Source organism: Bubalus kerabau, chromosome 1, assembly GCF_029407905.1.
Source record: "Bubalus kerabau isolate K-KA32 ecotype Philippines breed swamp buffalo chromosome 1, PCC_UOA_SB_1v2, whole genome shotgun sequence".
NCBI lineage: Eukaryota > Metazoa > Chordata > Mammalia > Artiodactyla > Bovidae > Bubalus > Bubalus kerabau.
In genome coordinates this window covers 166387290-166408035 of record NC_073624.1, presented here as the reverse complement: position 1 = coordinate 166408035, position 20746 = coordinate 166387290, and the positions used below count along the sequence as shown (strand labels likewise).

The window sequence follows — 20746 nt, the reverse complement described above, 5'->3', positions numbered from 1 at the left end:
TCACCCAGGAAGATGGATAGCATCAAACCAACCTCGGCTGTGTGTGGCCCCTGCTGGAGCTCAGCAGCCCTGACAACCACCGCCAGCACTGTTCACAGGCCCGGGGAGCGTCCCAGAGCCAGCTGGTCCCTGAAGGGTGACGCTGGGCCTCAGTGGGGCTTCTCAACATGGATTCATGCTCCACCACCAGCTCACAGAAAACTGTGCTCCTGACCTGAGATCTGTCAACACCCCAAGAAACTCACTGTCTTCCCTGGTCTCTGCAGGCCTGGCTGGAGCTGCAGCCCTCGGCAGAGAAAAGAGGGCAGGGAGGGCTGAGCGAGGCAAGGGTGCCCCCGGGAACCGGGGGCATAGCAGTTACCTCTGGGGCTTGGAGATGATGGAGCCCATGGCTCCTCTGGCGCTGCCTGCCCGGGAACGGACATCTTCACATCTTCAGTCTTCCAGATCTGCCCAGAACAGAGAACATGCCGTGGGCTGGGGCAATGAACCTGTCTGCAGGCTTGGGGCCGTCCTTTCCTCCACACCTGGGGGTCCCTGACGAAAGGGGGATGGCCCCATTCACTTCTGATGTTGACATATTCTCAGCATAAAAGCCTGCTTAGGCTTCAGTTTGCCTGCGGGCAAGTTTGGCTGCCATAGACGGGATGTAGGCGGGATGGGTTCCCTCCCCACCCCTGGGTCATAGGGCACCTTCCCCGACCCCTAACCTGCAGGGATGAGACTCAGTAGTCAGCTTGTTGTCATTTTACTTAGCTAGTGCCCACTTTGCCTGCCACCATTCCCAGAGGCCTCCCTTACACCCAGCAGCACGACTTCCCGTCCTCTCCGTATGGTGCCAGGTCTGTGGCGAGCGCCCTCAGGCTGGCACACATGGCATCTCACTTGCTGAGCCTGGACTTTCTTTCCCCGCAGGACAATGAGCAGCCTCCACTTGCAGGCTGTGGTGAGCGCAGCACGGGGTCTAGCCCAGCGCTGGGCCGCCCCAGGAGCTCAGTTAGTGCGCTGAGTGGACAAGAGCAGAGCGCCTGAAGACTCGCACTCCTCCTCTGGGGGCCCACGAAGGAGGTGTAGCTGCCCCCAGCCAGCCGGGCTGCTCTGACTGACCCACAGGGCAGACTGCGGCCCACCCCGCCCTGACCCTCATGATCTCCTCATGTTTAGCCAGTCCAGGACGCCCTTCCCTCGGCAGAGACCCTGTGCTCCTCCAGCCCACAGACGAGGCCCTGCAAGGGGACTTCCCAGCGGGCTCTCCTCGGTGTCGTCTCTCCCATCCACGCACCCTGACCCCTTAGCCTGCATGGCCTTCTCTGTACGCCCTGACTTCTCACCCTCAGGGCTCTGCTGAAATGCCACCTCCTCCGCTGGAAATAAATCCACTCTCCACTTGGCCCCCCACCTTGTTATTCATCCTGCTTCCTGAAGCATCACCTCTGTGATGATTCTCAGACTTTGGGAATGGAGGCTCCTGGAGGATAGGGCTGCGTTTCAGCCCTGCTGGCTGGCCCACGATGAGCTTTCACAAATGTGTGTAGAATTCAAAGAGCATTTTCTTGAATACCTCGAGGCATGAAACTGACACTCCCTTTCAAAAATTGTGCAATTCAAATGACAGTTTCTTGAGTGAAGCTCTTAATCATTCCTCATCTTATTTATTCCTCCCTCCTTGCTGTCAGTCTCAGAAACCTCACCTGAGTTTTGCTCCTCCCACACTATCCCTCCCACCCTAATGTTTCTCCTTTACTGTCTTCTTGGTTTCCTGATGGTTTCTCTCCCCAAGGCCTTCCTCAGAGCATGCATGGTGCTCTTTGATTATCCCACTCATAGCATGAGACACATATGGACACTTTCTGTTTGTCTTTGTTTTCTAGCATATGACATCTTGAGGACAAGGACTCACTTATCATTAATCTCTGGATCCCTTATGTATGAGGTGCTTGGGACAGAGCCAGAGTTCAGTGAATGTTAGGTGGGTGGATAGCTGGAGGGACAAATAAGTGGACAGATGAGTAGATGGAAGCATGAATGCAATAATGAAAGAACGGATGGATGAATGGAATAGTGGATGGATAGCAGTAGAGAGAGAGCTAAGCAGCTGGAGATGGGTGGATGGATTAATGGACGGATGGATAGACCAGTGGGTGAATGGATGAAAGGATGGCCCATATGTCCCTTGTCAGTGCTGAATTATCTTCTGATGCATTTGACCATTCAGCTTTCATAATGTGACAATGAGTATTTTTTAACTGTTGAAGTATATGTTATATAAAATTGTATGTATTATATTAATATAAAAAAACCCTTGCCTTTGCCCTCACATGCTGCAGGGACCTGGTCTGGAATGTTTAAATGCAGTCTGCAGATTTGACCCTTAGAAGAAGTGGACAGAATGGAGATGAACACATTTCTTGTAGCATGCCTTATTCCACCCAGGTGCACCTACCCGGACCATGCCATCCCGACTGCCAGTGATGATGACATGGCTTGTGTCCCACGCTGGCCCCTCCACCACGTAGCAGCAGGTGATGGCTCCTTCTGGGCCCCAGGCCGTGGTAATGCTGGCCAATGGCTGTCCATTGACATCCCACAGGGACAAGTGGGCTCCCGCACAGGAGACGATGGTGCCCTGCAGCAGAGAGACAGGGCTTCACTTCAGGTTGGGATCACTGCCTGTCCATCTGTCCAGTCACTCAGTTTGCACACCCAAGCACCCACCGGCTGTCTTCTGAAGACTAACCAAGGCACTCCCAGGCCTCCTAAGACATCCACTTCTTCCCGGTGACTCACAGGCCTGCTGTGCTTCCATACAATGGCACGTTCCTGGTTCTTTTCATACTGAAATCCGGCATTTGGGTACTGCTTTCCCCAGCACAAACTGACTGGCTCACCCTTTGGACTCCTCCCACAGCACTCTCCCTGCAGCCTACTGACTGGCATAAAAGACCCAGCCAGGGTATCATCCCAAGCCCGGACATGGGGTCTACACCTGGCTGGCCAGCCCCGCTCCTGTGAAGCAGCTTTGGATGACCCCTGGTGGGGGGCAGGGAACAGAGGCTTGAATGACTGCATGTATTCATAACGTAGGGCAAGGTCTCCTCGGAGGGAATTTCGGAGGAGAAATTTGCTCACTGCATCTCCTGAAATGTTTACGTCTGGGTGTTCACGCCTTAACTCCTGGTCTATTTTGTGTCCAGTAGAGTTGTGGTCACTGTCACCAAGGACCCACCAAGGACGCCAAGAGCCCTCTGGGGCTCTGCCTTTGAACCTTGCCCTGACCACAGAAGGGATGTCGGGAGCTCCACGCCCCTCTGCAGTGCCCGGGGCTGAGCGCCATCATGTCCCTTCCTGAATTGTTTGGTGGAGTCTGCCTGAGGCCAGGGACCATGTCTGCTACATCTCTGCTCAGCACCCAGCCAGCACTTTGGAACTCAGTCAGCTCCAGGACAAGGTGAGTCAAACAAGTTGTTGTCCTGATATCGGTCTTCTCTAAGGGCTGGGGACATCATTCCTTATGAATTTATTTTCTTCCATACCAGAACTTGGTGCTTTCCCTGTTACATCCACCCATTCATCCCTTCAGCCAACATCCATCCATCTACCCACCCACCCTCCATCTATCCACACGTTCATCCCTCCAGCTGCCCACCCATCCATCCATCCTCTTTTTGCCCATCTAATGTTCTTCCTGGATTGAAGCCCACTTGGAGCATCACTTTCAGCCCCAGTTAGCAGCAGAAGTCTCCTCCATGACCTCTTTCTCCTCCTGTGATACAACTGCTCAGTCTACCCATGCTCCAGGCCCCTCAGCTTTTCTATCAGCAGATGCAGAGCCTCGGAAAACCCCACACCCTATGACGAGGATTCCAGTATAGAAGCTCCTCACTGATATACATACATGTATATACGTTATACACAGCGTATATATATGTACTGTCTATATATATTCTCACACACACACACACACAGACACACACACACGGCACGCTTCCTGACAAGCTTATCTTTGGTAGCCAGCATGCGGGGACAAGCAGAGGTGTTTCCTGACTTGGAGACCAGAGGTGCTTGCTAAGCTCACACTGATTTGCAGTCAACTGGCTGGATCAGTCAATCAAACCCAGAAGATCCCTCACCAAAGTCAACTTCCTTCCCCAGCTCCCCGATGCTCATGTCAGAACAGACACCTCCCACCAGCCCACCTCCTTGAGGGAAAAAAATAAAGAAGCAAAAAATAAAATCAAGACCAAAATTGAGATTGTTGATGGCACCACTCTGCCTGTGTTGAGAATATTCCACGTATGTGGGGCCTCTATACACTCTGGGGTGTCTTTGCCCCCGGGTTTTCTCAGGGGACTGTCCATGTCCCATGTCACCATGTTACCATGAAGAATCATAGACATGTTGAGGATACAGACATTGAGAAAGAGGAGGCTTACCGAGATGTCGCTGATGGCAACAGCAGATACGCCGTCCCTGTGGGCAGGCAGGCGGGCTACATGGGTGAGGTGGTCCAGGTCCCACAGGATGCACGTGCAGTCTTGCGAGCCACTCACCAGGAGGCTGAAGGTGACTGATGCTGCCAGGCATGTGACAGCCTGCGTGTGTCCGTACAAGGCCTAGGGACGGGGGTGAAAGTGCAGGTTATGAGAGCGGCCCTTGATCCAGTCACTCGGGAGATACTCCATACTCCCTTTTCCTGTTGGGCCCCAAATGCAAGAACAGAGATTCAGAGTGATCCAGTGACTGCAGCGTGTGTCGGGTGTGTGTGTGTGTGTGTGTGAGTGTGTGTGTGCACTTGTGTATTCAGGGGTGTGTGGCTGGCTTCTCAGAACCATGCCTTTCCAGGGTTGAAATCCAGATGGGGAGAGTCAGTAGTCCTTTTTATCACACTCAGACGGAGACCCAGCAACTCCCTCGTGCTCTCTGCCCCCCATGTCGTCTTGCAATCTGAAGTGGCTGCCGGTCTGCCATGTGTGGTATCCCAACCAGTGGCTCAAGTATCATCTGGGAACTTGTCAGAAACGTACATTCTTGGGCCCCTCCTAGGTCTACTGAATCAGAAACTCTGGGAGTGGGGCCCCCAAACCTGGGTGTTCACAAGCTGTCCGGAGAATTTCATGCATGCTCAAATTTGATCATCACACTAAGGGAACCTCAGAAACACATGGGCTGGGAGAAGGCGGGGAAGTCAGGTCATAGTTTAAAAGGTTTGACTTTTCAAGTCCAAAGGATCCACGTTCATATCCAGTCTGGCTGCCCAGCAGCCGGCGACTCGGGGCCTCAGTCCTGGCTCTCAGGCTGGCCTAGGAGGATAGTGGCTTGGCTGATGGATAGTTATGTGTCCCGACCTGGCCAGAGGCCTTGCTTCACATAGACATGTTCCTGGGGGACTAGGGATGCCTCCCAGGCACACTGGGACCCCTGGCCTGCTGCTGCTGGCTGTGGTGTGGTTTCCATTACAGCTGCCAGGCCAGCCTGGCATGAGAGCTGGCATGCACACACATGCCTGCTGTCCTCTGCAATCAGCCTGAGAAGTGCAGAGGTGGCTCTCTGAAGCCTGACTCTCCCCTCATCTGGCGGTAAAGCTCCACCCTCAGGACTGTCTGCCACTCACTCATTTGAGTCAATGAGGTTGAGCATCATGTTTCAAAGTGGTCACTTGGCCTGGTCACAATAATTACAAGTTCAGCTGCAGATTCCCATCTGTGCTCCATGGATCCTAACATGGCACCAACCTGATGGATGTGACCCATGGAAGAAGGCTGGGGTCACCTCAGGGGCTACTTGCTGCTGCTAAGTTGCTTCAGTCGTGTCTGACTCTGTGTGACCCCATAGACGGCAGCCCACCAGGCTTCCCCGTCCCTGGGATTCTCCAGGCAAGAACACTGGAGTAGGTTGCCATTTCCTTCTCCAATGCATCAAAGTGAAAAGTGAAAGTGAAGTCACTTGCTCAGTCGTGTCCGACTCTTAGCGACCCCATGGACTGCAGCCCACCAGGCTCCTCTGTCCATAGGATTTTCTAGGCAAGAGTACTGGAGTGGGGTGCCATTTTAGGGAAGTGAAAACTGTCTGAAAGAAGAGACGAAAGCAGAGGGCTTGACAGGAGCTTTCTGGTGGTCTTCCCAGAATGAACTCTGCCTAATGGCTAAGTTCTGACTTCCGGGGACAGGACAACTCCAGAGTGTGCAGGCTGGGGACCCAGGTATGAAGACGGGGGATGCAGAGACATCGGCTGGGAGCCCAGTGCCTGTGTGAGCTGTTACTGGAGCGGGGCCTCTGCTTTCTTGGGGGAAGCGTTGGAGAGGCAGGGACCACTGTGTGCGTGGGCACTGCCCACCTCTGTAAGCCTCACACCAGCCTGGAAACTAAAGCGCCTGGAGGCAGTCAGCACCACTCCCTATTTGGAAAGGCCTGGAAAAAAAATGAAGCAGGACAGCAATTTTAAACGTTCTCCATTGGCTCTTCTGTTCTCAGAATAATACCTCTCATCATGGCCAATTAAAATAGCTCCAGTATATCACCTTATACCTAACTAAAGTAGCAAAAAATAAAATACAAACCTCTGAAAATAATTCCCTGTTCTGGATATGTTGTGGTGAAATGGGCATTCCTGATTGGCTGGCACTGTAAAACTACAGAGCCACTATAGAAAGCATTATGTCACTGTTCTGTAATTCTGCTTCTTGAAATTTGCTATAAGGAAATGATTAATCAGAAGCAAACAGCAATCTAAGATGTTTTCTGCAGCACTATTTAAAATATTTAAAATTGGAAGCAATGTAATTGTCTAGTTTTGGAAGAAACGGTTTATTAAGCTGTGGTACATTGACATAAAACAATTGAAATGTAATTTTATGGAGATGGAATAAAATGGAACAATTGAAATGTAAATTATAGAAACTGTAGAAAAGCGGAAACAATTTGATAGGCTGGGTGAAAATGGAATCAACATATCTATACGATGATCAGAAGGATGTAAATATGTATATCTGGGGATCAGAGCATGTAAGGATGAATATTTTTATATGGATTATAGAGAATCATTTGACTTTGAAATATGTCTTTCATGTTGTAATATTCAGAAATAAAACAGTTAAAAAAACTGTTAATGAAGCTATTTAATGATGACTTCTCTGTCTACAAGTCTGTAAGTAAGGGAGGGACCCCTTTCTCTGAGCAGCTTCCAGTCTGGGGGATCCCCAAGGCTGTGTTAGCCTCTTTGGGTAAATGATAAAGTACTTTATTTCACTTAGGAAATAAGAGCAGGTGGGATTCCCCCACCTTTTTGTCTTGATTTATAGCTAGGAGAGGATGATGAATTACATTTTATACTGTCAATACTGGGGCTTTTACACTGCATCTTCACCACTAACCAGGACCTTGGAAGGGCAATGGAGGGGGGTCGCTTCCCTGGCTCCCCAAGGTGTCTTTGGGATTGGGCTGGATGCCCTCATCCCTGGAGTGATGCCTGGGAGAGGTGGATTCTCCATTCCCATAATAGGTGCACAGTCTCTCCACGCAGGTCAGGAAAGTGAAGATGTGAAAAGACAGAAGGCTCTACGCCTGGCTTGGGAGGACTTCCCTGGAGAGTCTGGGTGAAGGCAGCCCACACTCGACCCGCACAGCAGCGTCTAGGTAGGTGCCGTGGCCTCTGCGGATGAACCAGCTCCCTCAGCACTGACCTCACCTCACGTTTGTTGACTGTCCACTGCTGTGTACCACGCATGTGCTGGGGGTGGTGCCAGGGAATAAGGGCAGGCTCTGGGGAGACTCCACTGACTAGTAAAGCATCCAGAGAAACCCAGCATCATTTCGAGTGTAACATGTCCAGTTTGGGAAATCTGGTCAGTGGCAAGCCTCGTATGGTTAACATTTTTTTTTTTTTTTGGTCACTTTGGGGCTGTATGGATCACTAAATCACAGATGGAAACATGAATTGCATTTGGAGATGGAAGTGTCTCCTAGAGAGATTCTCCAGCAACTTCAAGTGTGTGCAGGGGAAAGCACAAGGCTTAGAGTCAGATTTAAATGCAAGTCTGACCTTTCCGAGCCTCACGTTTCTCACCTGAAAGTGGCACTAAGGGCCCCGGCTTTTCAAGATTACAGTTAACATGCAGAACCTTAAGTAAGCAGTCAGTTTCACTCTGTCTATTATTCCAAGCAGCTGTAGTTTGCGAGGTAAGACCAGACGAGTTTTCTGCCTCCTGGTCTCTTCCTCCTGTGTCTGCCACAATCACCCCTATTCGGAGACAGTCTTTTATTTTCTGACTCTCTGCTCTTGGACAAGGCACTTAACCTGTTCGATTTGATTTTTCACCAGTGAAGTGGGGATGATAATGATTCCTATGACAGGGTAAAATGAGGAGGTAAAATGAGGCTGTTCACGTAAAAGTGCCTGTGAAGAATGCTAAAAAATGTCTCCTAGAGCAAAAGGCTCCGGATTTCACTGGCCCCGCTGTGTAAGCAGCGTCTCTCACTGAGGCACAGGTGTCCGTGGAAGCCCCAGCCCTGTGTGCTCGTCAAATCCACCCAAAGACATGAAACCGCCCGTGAATGACATGGACCCGTGTGCCCTCTGCGCTCTCAGCTCCCGAGAGAGGCAGAGCTCTCAGCGCTTGGGAGCTGGAGCATGCAGACACCGAACCTGCCAGAGGTGCCACACCTGCCCTGAGCCAGCACCCCCGTGGAGGCTCCGTACCTGCTTGAGGCGCAGGCCTGTGGCGCGGCCTTTGGTCATGCTGAGCTCCCAAACACACACCACGGCGCTGGTCCCGGCGGTGACGATGGTCGTGGGGGACGGGCACGCGGCACAGAGACAGCGGCCCCAGGCGGCCAAGTTCTCGAACGTCACTAAGATCTGCGGGAGATGAGGCAAGCGAGATGGACACTGGCGCCAGGGCCCGCACCAGGCAGGGAGCTGGCACAGGGCGACGGGGGGATGCGGGCAGATCTGGCCGCTTCCACCGGCCTGCTCGTGTGCCGTGGCAACCGAGGGACAGGCCATTTGTTCCAGAGAAGCCCTGGTGACAGGCTGCCCGGGTATGTCTCCAGACAGCGCCTACACCCAAGGAACAGGTGGGAAGAGGCAAGTAAGCAGGAGGGTTTGGGGACACAGCAGACATGCCCTGTGAGCTTGGGAAAGGCAGAGCCCACTTTCAGGAAGTGGGGACATCGGGGGCCAGTTTCACTGGCTGCCTCCTGCTGGAGGTGGGGGAAGGCTAGGGAGGGGAGGGAAAGCTTGGCGAGCAGGGAATTCATGCCACGTGCTAAGGTGGGAGCAGAGCAAGGGCAGAAAACAGGGCCAGAGGCCACGTCAAGAAGGTAGAGAGGAGCAGATGGCCTCACACAGGCATGGAGGACCAGTAGCCCAGTGGCTTGCTCCTAGTGGCCTGTAGAATGTTCACTTTGTGCCCTCTGAGTCTGAGCCAGAGGAGGGGCCAGAGGGGCCCCTAAGACTTTCCACCCAAACTGAGTAACAACCTGGGCCTTCTCAATGCAGCCAAGTGATCAGCCAGCAGCAGAGACACTGCAGACGAGACAGCATGTCTACTTACAAGCTCGACTCCCGGTAACACAGGGGAAGGCTTAGCCCACCGGGCTCTTAGCATGGTCGCTCAAACCCTCTCATCCCCAGGCTGGGGGCGCAGGCACGTGGAGGAACTGGGGGTGTGGGCAGCTGTGGCCGCTTTGGCTCGCTGGTCTCCTGACCACCTCTGCCCCAGCCAGCAGCAGGCTGAGGCCCTGGGGCCAGCCTGCACCCAGCGCCACTCGCCTTGTCCGAGCCGTAGTTGCCCAGGCAGCAGCTGAAGTCGTCAAAGCCCCAGCTGAAGGTCCTGCTCCAGTGTGGAGGCAGCAGCATCTTGTTTGTCTCCACGGCCAGGATGGTCTTCTCCGTAGGAACGATGTGGCCGATGGCTCCTTTGGGGGATTCTGAGCCTAGAGAGAAGAGGTACATATCTGCTCCCCAGTCAGTAGGGAGGAGCTTGTTTGTCAAAGGACGATACCTGCTTTAGCTGGGCCCAGAGAGGAGCCATGCAGAGCCCACCCAGCCAGGCAGGAGCCACTCCTTGTCCCTTCCTCCTGGGCCTCCCTCTAGGGGCTATGTTACACTCTGGCCCCAAGCTGGGTCCCCGGGCCCTGGGTCTCTCCCCAGACTTAACACATACATGAAGTGTGGGCCATGCTGGTCTTTAGTGTCTCTTATGGGCTGATGCCAAGGGAAGAGGAACCGAGGCTGTCAGGGCAGACAGCATAAAGCCAGAGGAGCCAGGGGCGGGGCTCTGTCCTTCCTGCACCTTCCATGCATCAGGTCTAGCAGGGCTGGAGGCGCCAAGGACACTGTTCTTGGATTCAAGAGAAAAAACCCCGACAAGCCTGGCCTTATACTCCTTGGGACCAGAAAGCTGTTCCAGGTAGACTTCCCCAAAGCAGTGAGGCCCCAGGGTGGACTTCATACACACCCAGTTCCTCCAGGGGCAGGGCTGGGACCTGCACGGGGCCATCTGCCTCAGGCGCCTGCCCCTAGCTGGTGGCTGCAGGCCCACCTGGGTGGTCAGGAGCAACAGCGACTGCGGGCCCCAGAGTGGGGGCTGCAAGCTTGAGCTGTTTCTTCTAATAGTTTCCCTTTTTCTTTATAAATTCTCTGCAGGCCCATCCATCTGGGCATCAACACAGAATTCTTTAATAGCAGCCATTTGAGTATTCCAAAAAGCAAACCCCTTTAGCGGCCTTACTTACTTTTACTTTTCTGGAAGTGAGGAGGGGTCTGTGTGTGTGTGTGTGTGTGTGTGTGTGTGTGTGTGTGTATTGATAGGGGTGTGTGCACATGAAAGAGACAAGAGTGTTTGTCTCAAGAGACAGACAGGTGGGTCTTCAGAAGTCAGGGTGTAACAGAGGTGGCCCCAGACACTTCCAGAGCAGAGGCCTCCCCAGACTCCTGATGTGACTGGAGACACAGTTGGGCAGTCAGACCCCAAGCCTTTGCCCCAGCCTGAACCCCTGAACCTCCAGAGGAACACCAGTCATTGAGGGACAGCTCCGGGACAGGACACCACCCAAAGCAGGACCAGGAGCTCACCTTTGACTGTGACCTGGGAGGGCCTCAGCGACTGCAGGCTGTACAAGAAGGGCTGCGGGTGCCCGGGCAGGCTGGCAGGCGTGGAGACGTCCTTCCCTGGGGAAGGCTTCCCTGCGGCAGTCCTGGCCGGATGGGGTTTAGTAAAGAGCTGCAGAGAGAGGCAAGCGGACAGACACGCGCCGTGCCGGCCATTAGAGCAGATGGACAGAAGGGGAGCCGTCCTTGGGCAGTCCCAGCTGTGCCTCTGCCCTGGGCGCTGCTGGGGCTGAGCTTGCTCCTGACCGAGGTGAGCTGAAACAGAATCATCTGGTTCACCCTTTGGATGTTGCAGGAGAGGGGCCTGGGGCTCAGTCAGGGGCGGCTACTTTCTCAAGGCCATGGTGCAGGTCTGGCAGAGAACTCTCTTGGAAGCCAAATCCGTCCTCTTCTCCAAGCTGCTTGAGCAAGTGATGAGCCCCCTGAGGAGCCTCTGGTCCCTGAGAGAGCTACCTTTCCTGCCAAAGGGTCAGAATGACCCCCTTTCCTCCCTAGATCATGTCTCTCTTCATTTGCTTGAGCTATTTCTCATATTTTCTATTTTTCTTTATAAATTCTCTGCAGGCCCATCCATCTGGGCATCAACACAGAATTCTTTAATAGCAACCATTCAAGTATTCTAAAGAGCACAGGCAAACCCCATTAGTGGCCTTTCTTATTTTCATTTTTCTTAGAGCTCTCAAACTGTCCTTAATGCCAAACTTTTGCATAATTGGACACTGTCTGAAGTGCAAGGCCAGGCTGCCTGGCAGAATCCTTGGTGCTGGGCTCGAGAATGCAGCTGAGGCCTGCTCCAGCTCTCCACCCTCCCTCCCCGACTGGGCTCGTGCTAGGCTGGTTTCTTCAGCCAGCAGCACAGAGTTCTGCTTCCAGATGGAAACATCCACGGCGCGCCATGATAGGGGGTGGAACTGGCCGTGGCTGGGCTCAAGGACAGAGGTGGGGCTCAGCAGGCAGCCCCGGGATCTCCGAGGAGCCTTGGTTACACCCCTAGACCAGATGCTAGACTATCTAGAAAAGTCGGGCAGCTGATCAATACAAACAGAAATCAGATGATTTTTAAATGAGCATTAAAGAACGTTCTTCATGCATATTAGACTAACGAAAGCACCGGGCTGGACCCTCGTAAGGGCTTTCGCAGGCACAGCCCCTTGTGGGAGCAGTGCATGATCCCAAAGCGTTTGATCTTGCCTTCAAGCTGGGACCCCCTGGGGAATTCTAACTCTGACGATTGTTTTAGAAATATTTTGTAGAAGCTCGTATTGGGTTGGTCAAAAAACTCATTTGAGTTTTTCTGTAAGACATTATGGAATATAATATCTCATTACTTAAAATCAGAATTTAAAGAGTGTACATTCCATGATCCTACTTATATTAACATATTTTTGTTTGTGGACTACAACTTCAAATTATTTATTTCTAGTATATTTTTAAAATTAAAGAAATGAAACCGTTTAGCTACTCTAGCTTTTTTCCTGAAATTCTCTCCTGTCTACAAAGCCTTCCTTGGCCAAACTCAAATTTGCATATACGGTCCATTCTCCAAGTCACCCTCAGCCTTTCCACATTCCCCTTACCTAGGAGCTGCGTGAACCTGAGCATGTCACAATAAGGCCAGACAGAAGTGATGTTATTAGATGAGCCCACCCAAGCCTCATGGTTACATATGGGGAAGGCTGTTGCCCAGGATGGTCTCGAGTTGGCTGGGCCTATGTATTCATTTTCTGCCGTGGTTCCTGACTGCTTAGGCTGGGTCCCCACGGTCCATGGGGCCATGCTTCTGCCTCCAAACGGTTGTGCTCAGGGAAAAACATCTCTACACCAAATGGGAGCTTGAAGATCAATGGGGCTGGGATCAGCTAACTAGGCCTCAAGATGTCATTGTGAACGCACAGTCTCACATCTCTGCGGGACTGTCCTGATGCAGACAGAGCTAGTGGAGCAAAAGGCCCGGGGACCCCGAGGGCAGAGCTTGGACGCTTTCACAATGGGGCCAATACGATGCAGTTTTTGGAGCCGGCCAGATGGGGCAAGAGCTCACTGCTGACACCTGCCAAGGGTGCAAGTGTAGGCAAGTTATTTATTTAGCCTCTCTGAGCCTCAGTTTCCTGATCTGTATGATCCCCGTACTCAGAACTTAAGAGAGGATTCAAGGAGGGAATCACACAAATAACATTTTTTGAATGTTAATCATATTTCAGACACTTTCATGCACTTGGTTAATCTTCACAACAAACCTATATAAAGAATTAAATACTGTGTATTTATCATAGTGTCTATCACATGGGTCACAGATGGATGTAGCCTCCATCATTGTTAATGATATCATCACCTCCCTCGACATCAGTGGGTTACGGAGAGTTAAACCTTGATATTAAAGTCCCAGAAGAAGAGGGTGGCAGAGGATGAGATGGTTAGATAGCACCATGGACTCAATGGACATGAACTTAAGCAAATTCCTGGAGATAGTGGAGGACAGGGAAGCCTGGCATGCTGTAGTCCGTGGGCTTGCAAAGAGTCAGACACAACCGAGTGACTGAATGACAATTAAAGTCATAGGGAGGTGACTGCAGAACATTTTATCTCTCCAGTCCTCACCTACTCTTCACTCTCTCTTCCATCCAAGCTCACCCTGCACACACTCTTTTGAGAAAGTAAGACAAAAATCATGGTATGTTGTACCTGTTTGGGCACCTGTCCAAAGTTGCTGACGAACCCCAGGATGGTGCTTCTGATCAGAGGGTCGCTGATGCTGCTGAGGTCCACTTTGTCACCATAGAAGTAGGGATGGAAGGTGTTAACAGCCTCCACTGCGGCTGAGCCCTGCTGCTTGTACCCAAAAATGAGGTCTATCCAGTGGTGCAGGTTGGCACTGACAAAATCACTTTCCAAAGCCTGGAACCAAAACCAAAAAGCGTGAAAAACACAGGGGTCTCAAGGACTCATGGGCCCTCTGCCCAGATCAGGAAGGGGCTGGTGGTTCAGGATGCTCTCAGCACGGGAAATATAAGCGATGCCTCCCTGGGCTGGATGAGCACTAAGCGAGATGTGCGGTCCCTCTAAGGACCACGCAATCCTGCCTCAAGCTAGTGGCTCATCCAGTCCACAAAATAACCTTAAGCAAGAGGAAATGTGGGCCAGTGTCTGGATTTCTGGTTCACCATTTGTTTCTGCTGAGTAGAGCCCAAATCCAAAGCTTGGTCTCCAGAACCCAGAGACAGTCATTTGGAACTGGCTGGGCTCCCTGTTGATGCTGGCTTGGGAAAGTCAGGTCATCTGGGCTTGCTTAGTTTTCTGATGCGTATGACCATAACGCTTTTGAGAAGGCCACACGTGGGTAATGCCGCAGGAGGTGCGATGACTGCGGTGGCTGACTTTACAGAGGCGACGACTAACCAGGGAAGACCTTTCTCCTTACCAAGGGAGGGCAGAGGACAAGGCACAGCTCTGTTACTAGTTAGGCATGCCCCCAGGTTGTTTTTCTTTTTTAGGTATAATTTACATACAATAAAAATGTCCATAAATATGCAACTTAATGTGTCCTGAAAATTGCATGCAGTGACTTAATCAACACTATATTCAAGATACAGAATATTCGTATCAACTCAAAAAGTTCTCTTCTCCTTGTTCATCTCTTACTTCAGAACGTAGTGATTGCTGATCTGATCTGCTTTCTGTCCCTCTTCTTTACCTTTTCTAACATCTCACAAAAGTAGAATCCCATAGTATATATCTTTGGGCTTGGCTTCTTTTGCTTAGGACACTGCTTCTGAGATTCATTCATGGTGCTTCATGTATCCATTATCTGTCCCTTTTTATTGCTAAGTAATATTTCATCATGTGGGGGTATCATTTGTTTAGCCATTTATGGTTACAGGCATTTGGGCTGTTTTTGACTAGTGTAAGTAAAACTGATGAATATTTATGTACAAACCCTTCTGTGGACGTGTTTCCATCTCTCTTGGGCAAATACATACATGTGGAATCGCGGAGCGACATGGTAAATGCATCTTCAACTTTATAAGAGTTCTTGTTCAGAGCGGTTGTGCCATTTTCCCCACCAGCAATGCGTGATGAATTCTGGTTGCTCCACATCTTTGCTTGACTCTTGGATTTTGCAGTATTTTAAAATTTAGCCATTCTTGTGACTATGTAGTAGCATCTCATGGTCTAGTGTATATTTCCCTGATGACTAATGATGTTGAACATACTGTCATGTGTGTATGCTAATCCAGGTATTTGATCCAGAATATGTGTCCCCAGAGGACCTGTGACCTGTACCCACATCAGTCTTTCTGGGTCATAAGCCAAGTCCTCTCTGGTCCTGGCAAATATTTTGGCCAGTGGGACCCCCTTGAGGCCTCCGGCCCCTCTCTGATCTAAACTGGGCAATATGGTCCAGGGCTTGGTCTTGACTGTGGGGTTGGCTAAGGGCACTGACTTGCCCTCCACCTAATAAGAATCTGAATTTGCTCCCCTCATGAGCCCTACAATAAATTGGCACAAGGAGAAAGCCTAATGGATCTCTTAAAAGAGCCCAGAACCCAAGCTTTTTCCTGCCGACTCAAGGCATGGGGCCCAGTCCCTTCTCTGAGTTCTCTAGACATAAGAGACTCAGAAGTATTTATCACAGCCCTCCACTCAGACAGAAAGCCTCTATGGACATTAAGGGCACACCGAGGTCCTCATTCAGGATACCAGGGACTCTGCCGTGACCCCACGCAACTCACTTGTCTGTGCAGGCTGATGAATTTCCGGGGGTCTCCATCAGCCCAGGGAGGGAGCTGAACATCGCCCAGTGCTGTTCCGTCCTGCATGCAGCCTGAATAGGGTGAGAGACAGCAGGTCTTTGGGTAAATGGGAAGCCACACTGGTTAGGAGTCGGGGTGTGTGAACACTGTGCTGTCCGGTACTGGGATTCCTGCATAGACCACACTGCTTCCTGTCTCCTCTGTGCATAGACCACACTGCTTCCTGTCTCCTCTGTGCATAGACCACACTGCTTCCTGTCTCCTCTGTGCATAGACCACACTGCTTCCTGTCTCCTCTGTGCATAGACCACACTGCTTCCTGTCTCCTCTGTGCATAGACCACACTGCTTCCTGTCTCCTCTGTGCATAGACCACACTGCTTCCTGTCTCCTCTGTGCATAGACCACACTGCTTCCTGTCTCCTCTGTGCATAGACCACACTGCTTCCTGTCTCCTCTGTGCATAGACCACACTGCTTCCTGTCTCCTCTGTTGGAAGTGACCCCACCCTATCTGCCTGAAATACTCCTCGGATTCTAAGCCTTTGGGCCTCCATAACACCCTCCTCGCTTCCAAGCAGTGCCCGTGCATAAAATGGTTGGGTCATCATTTTGGTAAAATTCCCTCCCCTCTCTCTATGCCTTTTCATGGAGGTACTTTTTTATACAGTGTTAAAACAATAAGATAATAACAGTAACAGTAAAAGCTATTGTGTTTTGAGCATCTCATTCTATGCCAGGGCTTGGCACACATTATCTTATTGACTCTTCATTCAACTTGATAATTTATGCATTTTCTCTCCACTTTTAAAGTGAAGAGAGAAGGTTTTCATAGGGAACTTCCCCAGACACCAAGAAGAGCCTGGATTCAAGCCTGAGTCTCCGTCCTCCCCATTAGCCACACAACCTTGAGCAAGTTGTTTAATCTCTTGGGTCACTTTCCTACTCATTACCTCCTAAGCTGGCATAAGGATCAGAAGAGAAAATACACATAAAAATACACATAACATGCTTAGAATGGTTCCAGGCATATGATGGCTGCTCAGGAAATACTGGCTGTAGCCTTTCTGAAAGCCTCCAGAGCCCGCAAGTACAACTGGGGTGAGAGCATCCTTTCTCCTGGCCTGCAGGGCGGGCTTGGCCTTTCCCATCATTCAGTCTCAGCTCACACCTGTCACCTCCTCAGGCAGGTCCTTCTCCACACATGGCCACTGAGTCACCTCAAACTGTTTTCCTGCCTTCTTTCCTTATAGGACTTCCTCAGCATTGACAAGTATTTCACTTATTTGTCTATTCTTTTCTGTCCCTCCTCCCCTACCCCCACACAGAGAATATTAACACCTTCCAGGCGATCCACCCCAGGACACCCAAGTGAATCCTCAGTGCCTAAAAAGGGCCTGCATACAGTAGGTGCATAATAGCCACACTTGTTTTCCTGACCTCCCTGAGGATCCTTGGTCCCGGGCATGAAGGCTCTATCTGCCGCTGAGCACCTCCCCTCCAGCAGAGAACCAGCCTCCACTGCCAAGGAGAACCGGTGCCCTCCTCGCTGTGCCCCCTTCACCCCAGGCCGGTTGGGCCCCTCCTCTCGGCTTCCTTGGTTCAGACTCGCTCCTTTCATGGTCTCATCACACCTTGTGGGAACTTCCCTTTATATTTGTCAGGTTCTCATCTAAAACAAGTGAAGCATCTGAGAATGTGAGCATTGCCAAGGCCCCCAATTTCCACGAGGTCAGAGTCGATGGGCTGGGCCTGGGGATGCTTTAAATGCCCCGCTGGTGATCTGTCTGCAGACCACCGCACAGGAGGCGCGTGTCCAAGGCAGCTTTCCTGGGCCTGCCCCTGGTCTGGCTTGAGGTGCAGGCCCATCTGCACGGTTTAGAGGAAGAAGGGCCCTGAGGAAGAGGGGCTCTGGAGCATGGGTGTGCACCGTGCTGGCTCACAAGGGCCTCCTCAGAGTGGGTGAGTCACCCCGCACCCCTGGGTGGGGAGGACCATGCCCTTCAGGGGGTTCCGACCACATCCCCTCCCCAAGTCACCCTGAGGTTCCCAGTGGAGGCTCCCAAAGTACATGTAGTTGCCAGGGGGCCTGCCTGCTGGGGCTTCCTGAAATTTGTGTCCCTCCTCTAAAGCAGTGGGTGAGAAAACATGGTTGACCCTGCTGTGGGGTCTGGAGGGTAGGAAAGAGAAGGAGCCACCAAGGTGCCCGTGGGCACCCCAGCAGCCTGTGCTGGGAGATGCAGCACATCTGGGTCCTTCTCACAGGTTAGCCCACTTGTGGGACTTGGAGGAAAATGGAGCAGAGAAGGTCTGGCTTGCCTGAGGCATTCAGCAGGGCAGCGACAGGCCTGGCTGTCAGCAAGGGCTCCTGCTCCCTAGCTGCTGTCTTGCCGCAGACTGGGGCCTTGGGGACTCTTGGCAGGAGGTCCTGGGTAGAACTGTGGTTGGTGGTCTGCACCCCGGGGCAATGTACTTCCTCGGCTCCCACCTCCTCGTCAAGTGACACCACCCAGTGGAGGCCTCACTCTAATCTGCCCACCGTACTGGTCTGGACCCACAAGCTGTCCGGCCCCAGACCCTTGCTCCGCTCACCAAACTCCAGGGCGTTGCAATTGGTCAGGAACTCAGGCAGGTAGAAGAACTCTGGGGTCAGCTCTCTGACATCACTCATGTTCTCTCTGGAGGCTGATTCCCACGCATTCTTCACACTGTGGAACATTCTATCTGCCACATCGAAGCTTCCACCCTAAGCAGAAAAGGGGTGACATGATCAACTGTGTGGTGATAATTTGGGGTGCACAAGCGTCACTAGAGTGGGCCCTCTTCATCCACTCTGTCCCCCAGACATGGGTTCTGCCATTACACCCTTTCCATTCACTCCCCAACACATGTGCATACATCCGGCCATGGGCAATTGTTTCTTCGGGCATCTAATCACCTTGAGTGTTCACTGGGACCCTGCACCGGAGCTTCCACGGAGGATGCATGGTCCACTGTGATTAAGGGAGCAATGTTTCCCCAGTTTAGAAACTGGAGTTCAGATCAGAGACAGGAAAATCACGGTCATTCGTCTGACCACTTGACACACTCACTGAGGGTCAGCTCTGAGTCAAAGTACAAGGAGTGGGTCAGACAAGCTACGTGCCGGAAAGTTTCCTGGAGAAGTCAACCCCTGGTGAGACGGCAAGCCTGGTGATGGAGAAAACGGTGATGTTCTCAGCTGAGTGCAGGCCTGGAAAGCAGGTCAGGTAAGGCCCTGGTGACATGTAACACAGCAGCCTTGACAAGAGGGGACCGATCTGAGGCTGGAGTGCTGGAAACATATGGTGCTGCACGAGAGTTAACCTTGTTTCCAAGGCCCATTGCCACAGATGGGTCCATGCAGTCCTGAGATCGGCAGCTGAGCCAAGCTGGAATTCCTGCCTTGGATTCTCTGTGCCTCTCATTTGAATTGCCATATCTCTTCAGCTGACACTACCCTTATTCATCATGTGATCTTGGGGGTTGGGAGGAGGCAGAGAGGTCCCAGTTGGAGGAATGAAGATGCTGTGGGCAGAGGGGCTTCAAAAGAGAGTTTCTGAAGCTGGGATTTGGATCTGTTGGCTTAAGTTTAGGGATGCCCAAGGGACACCTCCCCTTTGGGATTCAGTGATTCAATTGTCCCCATTGTAACTGGGCCTTTTTTGTTCAGCCAGGACTAGCCTTTCTTTTGCCAAACTCTGCAGAGGGCACATGTGGCCAGAAGAACAAAGGGATAGAACTCAAATTGCCAATGCCCTCCTCTGCTCCATCAGCTCCTTTCTCTCTTCAGGGACCGAGGTTTCCCATCATCAGTGGCAGACGAAGTGTAGAGAATATGCTAGCAGTCTCTGCACAGGGTCAAGGACACCAAGAAGCCCGGTTATCCCTGGGGTTTCAGCCAAACACAGCATGCGGGCAGCTGAAACATGGCTTTTCTCCAAGATTTTTTTGCTCTTGGTTTCAACCAATTAGGCAAGGGCTTCCCAGGTGGCTCATTGATAAAGAACCTGCCTGCTAATGCAGGAGATGCGGGTTCGATCCCTGGGTCAGGAAGATTCCCTGGAGAAGAAAATGGCAAGCCACTTCAGTATTCTTGTATAGGAAATTCCATGATCAGAGGAGCCTGGCGGGCTGCAGTCCAGGGGGTCACAAAAGAGTCGGACAGATTGTTTAGCGACTAAACAATGGCAAAATTAGGGGGCGAAGCCCACTCTCAGATTCAAACTGAAATGGAAACAAAATGGTGGAGGGGGTGTTTCTAAATAAATCTGCCCCTAACAAGTGGCTCATTGAAATGTATTAAGAGCTTTGTGTATTTAATCTGCAGCCCGAGCCTTACATGGGAGGGAGATTGATGCTGCCTCGTCGTTCCACTTTCCTTTTGCAGCTTTTATGAGTGCTGATGGTAATCTCCTGAGAAACAATATGATTTGGTAATAAAAAGATTACCTGTATTAAATAAAAATAATATATACATGGGGAATATTGTTAGTGCTACAAATCTGGTTAAAGATATTACCGCAAAGAAAAATGTTATTTTTTTCACAGCTGTCTAATGCATTTTAGCAAAAGTAATATCTTTAAAACTTAAGCCTGTATTATTTATAAAGGAAGCAATAACTGATTTTCCTATTTCCTATATTAATAAATGTATTTGCATACATTTGTTTCAAAATTAATGGGTTTGCTCACTTTTGCAATACAAAAGAAATGTGAATTCCCTGGAAGGAAAGTGGAGCTGCTTTGCAACTCATATTAGTTACAAAGTCTGTGAGTTGACACAGACTCTGGTGGCTGCCAGCAAGGAGTCCCATCAGGACTTGAGTCTCAGGAAGGGGAGGAAGGAGAGAAGGAAAAGAAGACAGG

At 51.3% G+C, this 20746-nt stretch overlaps 1 protein-coding gene across 1 annotated transcript in view; it reads right to left on the bottom strand.

Moving 5' to 3' along the window:
- WDFY4 (WDFY family member 4) overlaps window positions 1-20746 on the bottom strand; it is a 248721-nt gene that overhangs the window by 4525 nt on the left and 223450 nt on the right. Inside the window, exons 52-60 of the mRNA XM_055538375.1 lie at window positions 18452-18605; window positions 15841-15932; window positions 13793-14005; window positions 11075-11222; window positions 9770-9933; window positions 8696-8854; window positions 4434-4613; window positions 2444-2626; window positions 362-449 (exon numbers count right to left, since the gene is read on the bottom strand). Of these exons, the coding sequence (XP_055394350.1) occupies window positions 362-449; window positions 2444-2626; window positions 4434-4613; window positions 8696-8854; window positions 9770-9933; window positions 11075-11222; window positions 13793-14005; window positions 15841-15932; window positions 18452-18605 (1381 nt within the window). The remainder of the gene's footprint in view (window positions 1-361; window positions 450-2443; window positions 2627-4433; window positions 4614-8695; window positions 8855-9769; window positions 9934-11074; window positions 11223-13792; window positions 14006-15840; window positions 15933-18451; window positions 18606-20746) is intronic.